This window comes from Hippoglossus hippoglossus, chromosome 15, assembly GCF_009819705.1.
Source record: "Hippoglossus hippoglossus isolate fHipHip1 chromosome 15, fHipHip1.pri, whole genome shotgun sequence".
Lineage (NCBI taxonomy): Eukaryota > Metazoa > Chordata > Actinopteri > Pleuronectiformes > Pleuronectidae > Hippoglossus > Hippoglossus hippoglossus.
Genome location: NC_047165.1, coordinates 7,765,155 through 7,777,355, shown reverse-complemented (window position 1 = coordinate 7,777,355; position 12,201 = coordinate 7,765,155). Strand labels below are relative to the sequence as shown.

Sequence of the window (12,201 nt, the reverse complement as noted above, 5' to 3'; positions counted from 1 at the left end):
CCAGACAATGATTCGTCATTATAATGATCCTCTGACATTTCATCTATAGCCCCATCTTCAAGCTAAGAGCTGATTTGTTTTTTGTTTACTACTCATTAGTGAATGTTAGCATGCTACATTTTATTAAAGAAATTTGATGTTCATCGTACACATACCTGCTATCATTCTTCACTTTCATTGTTTCAGACAAGTTTTCAAATTGTTTTAACTGTATATCAACCATTCTCATAACTCCATTACCCTGTGAGATGCAGTACTAGCATCCTCAGCATTTGACCCATGGTTAAGGTTTCATAAAGTTATATGTTCAAATCAAAACAATGGAACTGGACCGACCAACCAACAGATGGGCCTTTACACTTTTACAGCCATGCATGTAGCATGACTTAAACCTTAAATATGGAAGCACTTCTGCTCTGACATCAATCTATTGTGACACCACTACATCTTGTGATAAGCCTCTTACGTGTGGTTTTGTGCCTGTATCCAACACCGGTGGTCTCAACCAGTTCCAACTGGCTGAAGACTTGAGGGGTGTTGTTCATAAATGAATCCCTCCAGGATCATTTAAGATGTTAGCCTTTATAATGTGCGTGCTGTTGAAGGGGAGCATGGCAGTGACGACAGGCTCCCCAGGTAACTGTAGCTTGTTCACAGACACAATGAGTTCAAACTCCCCAGGATGAAAATATAGGCCTACACCCCCACCATAAGATTGACATCAATATATTTGTGTCCATCCACTTGCTGAGTTCTGGTACAACTGAAGTGAATACCTTTTTGTTTTTCTACTATGTTCCAGTTTTCTCTCTTGCTGCTGAAGCCGGCAACCTGAACTAATCCAAGCAGGAATCTGGACTGGAGGCTCGGGTTCGCCACGCTGGGTATTGAAGTTGGTCTTTCACCTCTGCGGCTTTATGGATCTAGGTGGCCTGAACCCGGAGTGATTTATCCAGACGGCAGGGTGGCTCTGTGTTTTTACAACTGCCAAGCCTGTTGTGTAAAATGTCAGCAGGGGGCTGGATCTCGGGTGTCACAAAAAGTGAGAGCGAGAAAGAAAATATACTAAAGAAATACGAGTTCAGCTCATGTAAATCTGCTGGGAAGTGTGTTTTCCACGGTGTATTATCATGTTGTGGGGACTTAATTACACTGGCACATAAAAGGCACAAACTGCAAGTCCCCATAACATCAGTCATTACATTTTAAGGTGAAGAAGCAAATATATTTAAGTTATAGTTAGAATAATACATGTTAAGGTCAGTTAAGGTTCGCCAGGTGGTAGTAGTGGTGTTTAAGGTTGGAGTAAGTCTAAACGTTCATGTAAGTCAATGGAATGTTATCTTGAGTCACACCGGTGTGTTTACTGATGGTCTGTTACTAGGTAATGTAAACTCCGCACCTCCAGCTGAAGGAAACAATACAATTTTCATATTAGTCCATTTTGTAGTTTTCATACTTACAATAAATTCTGAGGTGACACACGACACATAAAATACCAAAACCTTGTAACTTGACTAAAGTTTGACTAAATAAACTATCCTAAGCACAGCAAAGTAATAAGTGTTGGTTTGAACCGCACACCAATGAACATGAAATCTCAGTCCCTGCTTGATTTTATTAATTACACCTTATTGTAAAATTATGATTAAAAGGGGTTAAGATTAAATAGCTGTGAATTGTACTGCTATTTTAATATATTACGTCAGAAGGCAAATGATATTCTGCCAAATAGACCGTTGGCTTTTAAGATAATACATGTGGTTTTAGATGTTATTAATATGTAGCAGAACCAATAAAAGATCAACATCAAATTTGAGAAAACAGTACTGAATAAATGAAGGAATGTGTCAATATTGAGCAAAAACAAAGGGCCCCAAAATGGATCCTTGTGGGACACCCTTAAGAGTGTAACACTATGTCACTTTCAAACAATCAAACTAATAAAATTGTTTCTATACACTTTATTCATCAGATAAACAATGTCACCCACAACAGCAGTTGCAACAACAATGAAGACAAAATCGTCACCGCTGTGGCCAGAGAACATTACTGACGTATTATTTAAGTCAACAGTGAATATCCACCTTCACACAGTGGAACCACTTGCAGAGAACAGGTTTTACCCTGTTATTCTGAATTAACATTACTACCCTTCTAAGTCTAACATAATCAACTTGTTTATTCAATAACACAGGGCAAACATGTTTTTCTTAACTAGATGCATCTGGCTTCCATAGGAATGTGGGCCAGTAGACTTTATTTGCCCTCATGTGCCCTGTGCTAAGCTGTTGACCTGTCAGCTCTGGTACTGTACATAGACTTGTTATCAGATAGATAATATAATGATATAAACAGTTGGGCTTTTTAGGGCTGCAGGTATACGGCCTCTTTATGATAGTCAGGCTGGAATGTGGAGATTGCAGGAAATCCCAGACTCTGCTGGCATCAAAGCGAGGGTATAGAAAATCAAAGGTAGTTTTTCTCCTTCAGATCACTACACTCACTGCTACTCATCCAACCCAGTAGAAGAAGAGGTCCCTATAAAGAAACTGGAAATGTTTCAATTCTAGTATTGAATAACTTATGTCAGCACCAACATTGATTCTTGCACTTGTCAATAGTGTTACAAGCGAATCATAGCTGCTGTGTAACTATCCACCCCCCCACCCCTCAGATTCACACACACACACACACTGTCCCCTACATGCACTGTTTCTGGTTCAAACTGGTCTGGCACAACATGTCAATGTAATGCCAGTGTAGAGTACAATTAACTGGGCCTCACTTGTTCTTTTTTCACCTCGTTTTTCCAGGCAGAGGGGGGATTAAGGAGCCAAATCTTTTCTGTAAGACCCTTTCTGGCTGCAGACCTCAGCTATGGGAAAAGGCATCAAAGTTTCTGAAGAGTTTTCGGGTCATTCAGTGCGAAAACCAGGTTGAAATGTGGTCCTGCTCTCCTCATCCCTCCCCCGCTCTCTCTAGCTCTGCTCCCTGTGCTTTCATCTTTTGTTTCCACCTTTCTTTTGGGTTCTTCTTTCCATTAACTCTGCTCCACATTGTGACTGACATGCAGGTCACGAGAAAGGCTGCACGGTAACATGGGGGGGTCATTTTGATGCTGCTGCTGCTGCGGTGTGGTTAAGAAGAAGAAGGAGTGTGTCTCTCGCTATGTGAATGCATGAAATCAACAAACGCATCTGTGAATAAATGCAAAAACAACACATTACAATGTAAGTAATAATATAACGTGTCTATTCCTGTGTGTTCAAGTAGAAACATGTGAAGTTGGAGCCAATAAAATGCCACTAAGTTATTTAGACCTTTAGAAAATGAGAAAGTGGATAAATGGCCTTAATAAATTACGAGTTCTAGGTCTATAAGTCACCTGTGTTTCATTTATTCCCCCCCACTGTGGAACCCTACTCTTTACAGCCTCACACATGTCAACTGCATTTCTAGTTATTTGTGTAACACTCTCAACACCAAGTGTCTGTTTCTCCCTCCAGTCTCTGCAGGATTTCCCCCTTTTGGTTTATTTTTAACTCATTGTGTCGGCCTGGCTCTTTTCGAAACGTTGCTGCCACTTCCTGTTTTGCTCTGAACTTCCTCGAGTTTTAATCAACATTGATGTGTTGGAGTCACGTGAACGGCTGAGAAGGATTTGGACTCTGGGGGGGGGTTTGTGCATGTACGTCTTTAATCATGGGGGAGAGGAGCCCAGGCAGCTGCGCCCTGCTGGTGCACGGTGGTGTTGTTATTCCCATCCATCAACCGGTTCAGACTGGCCTGGTGGCAATATTAACAGTTTCCTGGAGAGATGTGGCTCCACACACACACACACACACACACACACAGCACATGGACCCACAACTTGCAGCACATCTTTTAGGCGAGCTAATAAAACAGATCATGTTCATTTTTGTAATAAGTTGATATAATTTCTCATGTACATTTATGCTTTTTTCTGATTTGGACACCTATCAGGTAAACAGTTTTGTGTGTTTGTGCATGTGCGTGAGTGAGTGAGTGTGTGTGTGTGTGTGTGTGTGTGCACGCTCCTCGTTAAGTTTTTCTTATCCCTTAACATTATTAGACGCACATCCTTGCACAGTTTGACCCGGAAAGCTGCGCCGCCGCATCTCTGAGCGCATCCGCTCCGCTCCGTGCCGTGCCGCGCCGCGCCGTGCCTTGCCGCTCCTCAGTCAGCTGTTCGCTCCCGGACGAGCAGGAGGAAGCGGCGCTCTTCCTCCCGACTGCTGCTGCTGGACCAGCAGGAACAGCTTTGAACCGGTTTCGTGCCATCTTACCAAAGCGGACTGATGCACAATGCGCATTGTTGCTATTCGGTCCTTTCCTCGCACACGCACCGCGGCTCACACGGAGGCTCAGGTGGAGCAGCATCCGCGGACGATGCGTTCTCGTTTGCGTGATTAGCGGGGGATCCTGTAAGAAGGGGTTTTATTCGGTGAACGCTCCTGCATGGAAAGTTCCTGTGGAGCGCGCAGCTGTGCAGGCGCCTGCTGCTGCTGCTGTTTGTGTAGATGCTGAGGTGAGTGCATCCTGTGTTTCTAACGGAACGAGCACAATATGCGTGTGTTTGCATGAAAGTAACGCGGTGTTATGATGACAACACGGTTAGTGTTGGTGGTGAACATAGAGATGACATTATTTTCCAGCCGTGGGCATTCCATGATTTTCCTCAGCTGTCATCGTTGGGTTTTTGTAATGCGCTGGAACATTGAAGTAAACCTGATTTACAAGCAAACACGTGAAATGTGCAGAGCTCTGCGCCAGCTTTTCTTTTCTCACATTCTCAAAGAAATGCTGCTGCAGTGATGTATGAAGTTGCTGTGGTCTACAAATTATTCATGGAAGAGGTCTGAAAAACTTAGGTCGGCACAGGAGACAGGCCTTTCCCATGTGTGTTCAGGGTGCCCGGTGTGGGAGGGGAGGGGGGGGGGGGGGGACACACACACCAGGCAGTGCAGGTTCTTTAGTTTCTCCTCCTCCAAGGTGTGGTTCTAGAGAAAGGAACAAAAAGGGGCAGCAGGCTGGATCTTAGTTGCAGTCACTGTTGTGATCAGGACCTCACACAGGTGACCTGCCTGTTTGGCCAGGCCATGCTCGGCAGCAGCCTTCACCACACAGAGGCTCTGTGTAAGTGCTGTGTGCTGGAAATGGACCGTTTGTATCATCTTTTCAATTATCTGGCTCTCATCCTTATTTCTGTGTTTTGTGTGCCGTTCCCAGGAACCCCTGCTCCGTCCGAGCTGCAGCAGATCCCAGAGGGCAGCAGTGAATTCAGCACCATGGCTCCATCCGCTAAAGTGCTGGACGGAGGCTGGGGATGGGCCATCGTTGTGGCCTCTTTAATGGCCCAGCTCCTGGCCTATGGATCACCCCAGTCAGTGGGCGTTCTCTACCCTGAGTGGCTGCACGCCTACCAGGAGGGCAAGGGCATGACGGCCTGGGTGGGCTCCCTCGTGGGTGGAGTGGGACTAATAGCCAGTGAGTATTATACACTGTAATAATGCATCTGTACCGATATTTTGGCATTATATATCATTATGGGGAATATATCTGCTGACATGAAGGATTGAGGAAGAGATATTGTATCTGTTTATATGGCTAAAAGAACCAAGCAATAAACACTCACCTTTACACGTCACCTCCTACTATTTCCTTCACGATGATACATAATGCCATTGATAACAAAGCAGATACGATAAATGTGCCAAGTCAAAAACCATGACTGCAATCAAGCTGTCGTCATGGGATCTATTTACCATAGCGACAGGTGTTAGAGAGTCCTTTTTACTTTAACGTTTCAACATGATGGAGGAGAAGAAATGCCACTGCCATCATAAAGACTGGCACTCAGTTGAGCTGCGTTGCTGTTATTGATTTTCTAACAGAGTGATGCAAGTGCAAGTCATCCACACTAGGAATGTAGGAGGATCACTTAGCCCTTAATCTAACCCCAGAGGGAGGAAAAGGAAGACGGATTGCGTGGCAGCGTGTAGAAACTTACTTGAACCTGATCTACGAGTCTAAAGGTTTGGCCGCGTTGTTAAAGCTGGACTTTGAAAACAAGTAGGAACATGTCATCCTTCAGCGAGTCTCTGATGACTGGACAGATTTAGCCTCAGACCTGGCTAAGTCCTGGACATGTGTTCTAGCTGTCAGGCAGCTGCAATATACGAGATGCCAACAGGCAGGAAGGAATAAGTTGGTGTTTTATCAAATTGAAAGTGAGTCAAAGGGGAGACTAACGGGTAAACAAAGAGTTGAGGATGAACACCGGTCCTCTCATCCTCTTCGGTGATGCTGCGACACCTCTGTCAGGCTGCCACTTTGAACCTAATGTGGTGTGACGGTGTCATGGTCAGACTCAGCAGTGCTTGGTGAGACGGGGGTTTGATTTCCTCACAAACTCTGTTTTTCCAGACAGAAGCTATCACCACGTTGTTTCTTCTCTCAGTATTTTTGGCTCCTCTGTCCCTCACCGTCTCCTTCTAGCTCTTCTACTGTCTGACCCTCTGTTTTGTCCTCTCTACTCTTCCTCAGGTCCCATATGCAGTGCATGTGTGGACAACTTCGGGGCTCGTCCCGTGACCATCTTCAGTGGCGTAATGGTGGCAGGTGGCCTGATGCTCAGTGCCTTTGCTCCCAACGTGCAGTTCCTCATCTTCTCCTATGGGATTGTTGTTGGTAAGGAACCATTTGATTCCTGTGTGTATTTATACTATACAGTAATGTAAATGAACTGCAAAGCTAACGCTAATAAAGTGTTCTAAGTTGCTTTGGTCATGGGACTTAACTAAGCCTCTTATCTCTTGAACATTTGAAAATTTCATAACACATTGTATAATCATGTAAAACAAGCTCGTTGACATGCCAAGTCCAATTATTATCTAACTACAAAGTTAATGACTATTGTTGTCGACAAAAAAAACACCACACCCTTAAAGAAAATAACAAAATCCTGTATCCACCCATTTATATGGATCTGCTCCAAGGGTTAGGGTTGGACCCCTAACCCTAACCCTCACCCTTTTTTTCCTTATTGAGATCAGATATATAATCACCGTACACATAGGTTTTCTGTAAAATGCTTAAATATCAATTCTCTGAAGTATTTTAGAGGAATATTGTTACTGTACGGAGTAAAGGTCACCCCCCCCTACACATACTTATTTTGATTCATAAAATCTGGATCATTATCCAGATCCAGACCATATGTAATATGTTCATAGATATTAACGCTGTTACAGATTACTCGATCCCAATGTGACCCTTTATTGCCTTTGCACCTTCACCAGTCTTTCTGCGTGGGCCCAGCACCACCTGTTCTCCTGCATTAAGTGACACCAAAGCTCAGTCATGCTTAATCCTGCTGAACCCCTTCACAGTCAGGAAGGTCTTTGGCACATGCAGCACTGGAGAGAGAGAGAGAGGGGAGGCCATGCATATTTGAAGACAGACATTTATTTTTAGAGATGCCCTTAGATGATGGCTGTGACCGTGCATGCACGTGCCGCTTGTTTACTGCCGCTTGTTGACACCTTGAGCGCACCGCCCTCTGAACTTGGAGGTTCACACTCATTGTACATTCATGGTTGTGATGATTCCTTGACTCCATACATCGAACAACAGCGAGCACAGTCTTGTTTTGCTGCATCTTAGTAGCGAAACATCCTTAAATCCACTTACCTCCTAGTTTTACTGCTCATCATTTGAAGGGTCAGTCCGAGCTGAGGGTGAAACCCTGGATAGGTCACCAGTCATTCTCAGTCATGTTGACACTTATTTAGAGTCACCAATTTAACCTAACCTGTCTTATGACTTAGGCGGAATTCCTAGAAAGAACATTTCAGGTTCAGGTTCAAGTTCAAACTCAGAACCTCCTTGCTGTGATGTGACAGGAATAGATATATGTGCCCCCCCCCCCCCCGGTTTTGTATTCAACCGAAAAGTATTTTGCCCTTTCATCCAGCCTAATGGAAATTCTCCTTCTGTGTGTCTTTGTCCTCTCTCCTGCCAAAGGCCTGGGTTGTGGTCTGGTCTATGCTGCCACGTTGACAATCACCTGTCAGTATTTTGACAAAAGACGCGGCCTCGCCCTTGGGATCGTCACCACAGGTACTGCTGTGCACACCAGTACTTTGTTTGTGCATGAGCCATAGGGAGCGTTTTGAAGCAAAGGAAAACATCTGTAGAGAAGCAAACCCAGTGTGGCCAGTTACCAGGTTTTGTTGAGCTGTGAATCAAAACTTGTATAGTTATAATTTGTAAAATTTGAATTCACATTCTGGAACCTAAGTTTATTTCTAAAGTTTATTCAGTCCATTGTAAATCCTGAACTATTTAGCTTTGTCACTGTCTGAATATTTAAGTGTAATAAACTTCCCATTAAATCTTGCTGACCTCCAGTGCTTTAACTAATTGCCTTGCTGCAGTGATGTAAAAAGTTTTCCAGGATTGTATTATTTTTTCATGGCATCAGAATAACTTGAATAGTGCTGCAGTCATTTAAAAATCTACACATAATTGATTAGTATTGATTAGTCTCTGACTTTCTTGCACAAACAAAACATTTCTGTCTTCCCCTACCTCACCCAGGCACAAGTATTGGAGCGTTCATCTATGCCACCGCTCAGAATGAGCTGATTGCACTGTACGGCCTGGACGGCTGCCTGCTCATCATCGGTGCTTTAGCACTAAACCTCATGGCATGCGCCGGCTTCATGAGGCCTCTTTACATGCCGGGGTACTACCTCAGACAGAAAGCCGCCCTGGAGCGCAACACGGAGGAGCAGCTCTTCGAGAAGCCCCAGGTGAATGACCTGCAGATCACCGCAGGCTCCACCGTGACCAGTCCAGAGAAAAGTCTGACAGTGAAGGAGATGCTCATCACCGTCGATGGCAAGGATGTGGCCATCCAGACGGAGAAGACAGGCAGCTTCCTGTCTGGGTGGGCCATCATGAAAGTCATCAAGAAGAAGCAGCAGGCGTACTCCAGGTACATGCACTCCATGTATGAGATCCTACAGGACCAAGCCATGGTGGCATTCTGTTTCGCTGTGTTCTTGTTCAGCCTGGGGTCGTTCCCTCCTGTGCTCTTTATAGAGGATGTTGCGCAGACTGAGGGACTCATTGAAGAAGTTAGCGTCATTCCTCTGGTATCAATAGGGGCCATCGCCACGTGTGTGGGTAAACTAGTGCTCGGTGGGCTGGTGGACATCCGGTGGATCAACAGCATTTATCTGTATGCCTTCACGATGTTCGCAGGCGGTGTGACGCTGCTCCTTCTACCTCTCACTAAGACTTACATGGGACTGCAGATCCTGTCTGCTGTGTTGGGTTTCTTCTCTGGAAACTGGTCTCTCACCTCCTACATCACCACAAAGATTGTGGGCTTGGACAGACTAACCCAAGCACACGGCATCCTCATGTTCTTCGGCGGACTCGGGATCATGCTTGGACCCCCGGTTGTAGGTAAAAGATCTTGTCTTTATTTACATTTCTAAATACTGATAAACTAGTGATTCTAGGTGCATGTATTTTTTTTTACTTGTGCAGAAATAAACCTAGTCATGTTTTTAGAGATTTTTCAAAAATCTTAATGTTAAATCAGACAGTCAGGCGGTTTGTCATTTAGCTGACTGCTGCATCTGCCAGGAATCTCTGCTGACCAAGCTCCTGTCTGTTTTTCTCATCTCCTCCCAGGGTGGTTCTTTGACTGGACACAGTCATATGATTTGGCGTTCTACTTTAGTGGGAGCTGTGTGGTGCTGGGAGGATTCATTCTCACTCTGCTCACCCTTCCCTGCTGGAACAGGAAGCACACTGACAACGACAGACCAGACGTCCATTACACCAGCAACTGTGACAAAGTTGCCTCTGTAGCCTGAATATGACCTTCTCTCATAAGGACTCACATCTTATCCCTACTGCCAAACAATTGTCCACTGTACCTAAACCACCTGTAGCAGAATTTTTCTTTGAGTATATAGGGGTTCCCCTCTTGTAAACTAATTTACCAAATTAAGTTGCAGAGGTTTTGAAATTCAGGCCTTTCTTCTGCACTTTGCCTGCATTTCTCAGGTTCAATCAATTTTACTGGAGATCTTTACCAACCAACAGGGCTAGTTTTATTTTCACCCTGTGTGTCTTCGTGTTGGACAACATAGCAAAATGTGGTGGAGTACTGCACCCACTGTACCACAGCGGCAGTTTGGCATACTTTGGCAACTGTGAAAGATACAGACACAAAGATTGACAGGTTTATGGTTGTGATCAAAATGAAGGCTGAGTTCAAAGTTAGGTGTGGTCTGACTGTAGACTGTGTGTAAGATGGACGGCATGTCCCATTATTCAGAAATTAAGCCAAAATGTCCTAGAACCCTTCGAACTCTGCCATGTGGCACATTTGGGGCCAGAGTCTGCACAGAGGTGATCAGGGTATGGAGCTGTAGTGAGGTCCCGCCGATACACACGTTCAACCGATTGCGAGACGGTCTTAGCTGTCTCCCTGTTTTTATAGCATCAAATATCTAATTAAAATCAAACTTACAAGGAGGATTAACTCTTGAGAAAACATCAGTGTGATAAGAACTACCTAAAACAACAGAAACTGTATTTAACATGCACTTTGACTTTTTGTTTGGTACATGTCCCATCCACTAACACGGAGGAGCTGGGGTTTATGACCTATACTGCAGCCAGACACTTTGGCTTCCCTTTTGAGGATCTGTCATGTTGTCCTTCCTTATATACTGTGTATGGGTCTGAGCCATGAGTACTGAGAAGTAATGATGTAATAATAATAATAACTTCTGAGTACTCATGGGTTTGAACTGGTGAGCTCCCATTGCAAGATGGTGTCTGGTTTTAAAGATTTGACTCTGGTGTCCGTGTTGATAATCCTTTTTTTAATGTTGCCTCATTTTACGAGGCAAACTGAGCAATATTGTTCAACTCCCAAATTCTACACTTTGTTAATACAAACAGTGGCTATCACTTAACTGCAGAGCTAAAAAAAGACATGTTCTTGTTCATGGGAAACTGGGTAGGGAGACATCTGTAAAATCAGCGGTTAACTTAATGCTGCGGTTCATTTGTCACAGTGAGAATCGCTCTGCAAATGCACAAAAATCTCCCAGGAATCTGACTTGAACAGACAATACAGGGATCGGAATGAAGGAGGGAGTCTTTTTTTATGATAATCGTAATTATAGCAACACACCTTTTGTTTTGTATTTTGGTTTAAATATATACAACTATATCTTTAAAACACCACTATGTATCTTACCAAAGCATCAATTATAGTCAATGCCTGTCAACACATAATGCCTGTTGGAACAATACAAAAGCCTTGCTTTAAAGATAATTTTGGTTTTCAAGTGCATTGACTCAATTTTTACCTTTTTTAATTGTTTGAGTTCAACATACCTCGTGTTTATGGATCATACAGAGCCTTTTTAAGATGCTGATTCAAAAACATGTAAACACACTGAAGAGGTCGTACTGTATTTCCAACGTCATGAGCATGTTGATTCTCTGTGGCATGTTTATCATGATCTCTGCTGGCATTCGTTTTGACCTGGCTGGTCCTTTTCATCATGTTGTGTACGTGTATACGTATATATGTATATGTTAATGTGTGTGTTGTGTGTGTATGTGTTTGCACATGCACACCCTCCTACGTGCACAGGCGTGAGGGTGCATTGTTTGATAAACTTTTGTACTAGCACTAATTTGTGAAGTCCCACATGCTAGTGACTTTTGTATGCACAAAACTGGCCATAGAGCTGTAATTTTTTTTATTTTAAAGTTGAAAGAGGATTAGTGTGACAATTGTAATGAATATGTTGCAACACACTTTGAGAATCACTCAAATGCTGTTAAATACACAACTGCAAATGTCGTTTTGATAGTTTCAGACTTTAGTGTTTTCTTTGTGTTCTTTGTGTAGAGGATACTCACAGTGTGCTGATGAGGTACAATTAGTACTGATCTAAAAGTGACAGTATGGTTTGTTGTCACCTTTTAGCTACTCTTATTTTTTATGCCAGTATTACAATATTTATGTATGTATTTCTGATTTATTATTTCGTTTATAAAGTGCCAATACAATATATTTGGATTAAAGAAGTTGAGATGTTGGTATATTTATGATGGAGTCTACATTTGAAA

General features: G+C 43.4%; 1 protein-coding gene across 3 annotated transcripts; it reads left to right on the top strand.

Moving 5' to 3' along the window:
• The first annotated feature begins 3,853 nt into the window (after positions 1 to 3,853).
• On the top strand, positions 3,854 to 12,176 carry LOC117775154 (monocarboxylate transporter 9-like). Of its 3 annotated transcripts, none has more exons than XM_034608061.1 (6): positions 3,854 to 3,987; positions 5,254 to 5,511; positions 6,571 to 6,714; positions 8,050 to 8,145; positions 8,626 to 9,501; positions 9,733 to 12,176. In XM_034608061.1, exons 2-6 carry the CDS (start codon positions 5,313 to 5,315, stop codon positions 9,915 to 9,917), a joined length of 1,500 nt encoding a protein of 499 aa, XP_034463952.1. In that variant the 5' UTR covers positions 3,854 to 3,987; positions 5,254 to 5,312; the 3' UTR covers positions 9,918 to 12,176. The 3 variants fall into 3 exon arrangements, with proteins under 3 accessions (XP_034463952.1, XP_034463951.1, XP_034463950.1); XM_034608060.1 differs by lacking the exon at positions 3,854 to 3,987 and adding an exon at positions 4,232 to 4,552; XM_034608059.1 differs by lacking the exon at positions 3,854 to 3,987 and adding an exon at positions 4,999 to 5,160.
• Positions 12,177 to 12,201: the final 25 nt, after the last annotated feature.

Bases quoted from the DNA above. Each gene is read 5' to 3' on its own strand.
- LOC117775154 (XM_034608061.1), top strand. From the start codon at position 5,313: ATGGCTCCATCCGCTAAAGTGCTGGACGGAGGCTGGGGATGGGCCATC. The intron at 5,512-6,570 runs GTGAGTATTATA...ACTCTTCCTCAG, and splicing joins TGGAGTGGGACTAATAGCCA to GTCCCATATGCAGTGCATGT. The intron at 8,146-8,625 runs GTACTGCTGTGC...TACCTCACCCAG, and splicing joins CCTTGGGATCGTCACCACAG to GCACAAGTATTGGAGCGTTC.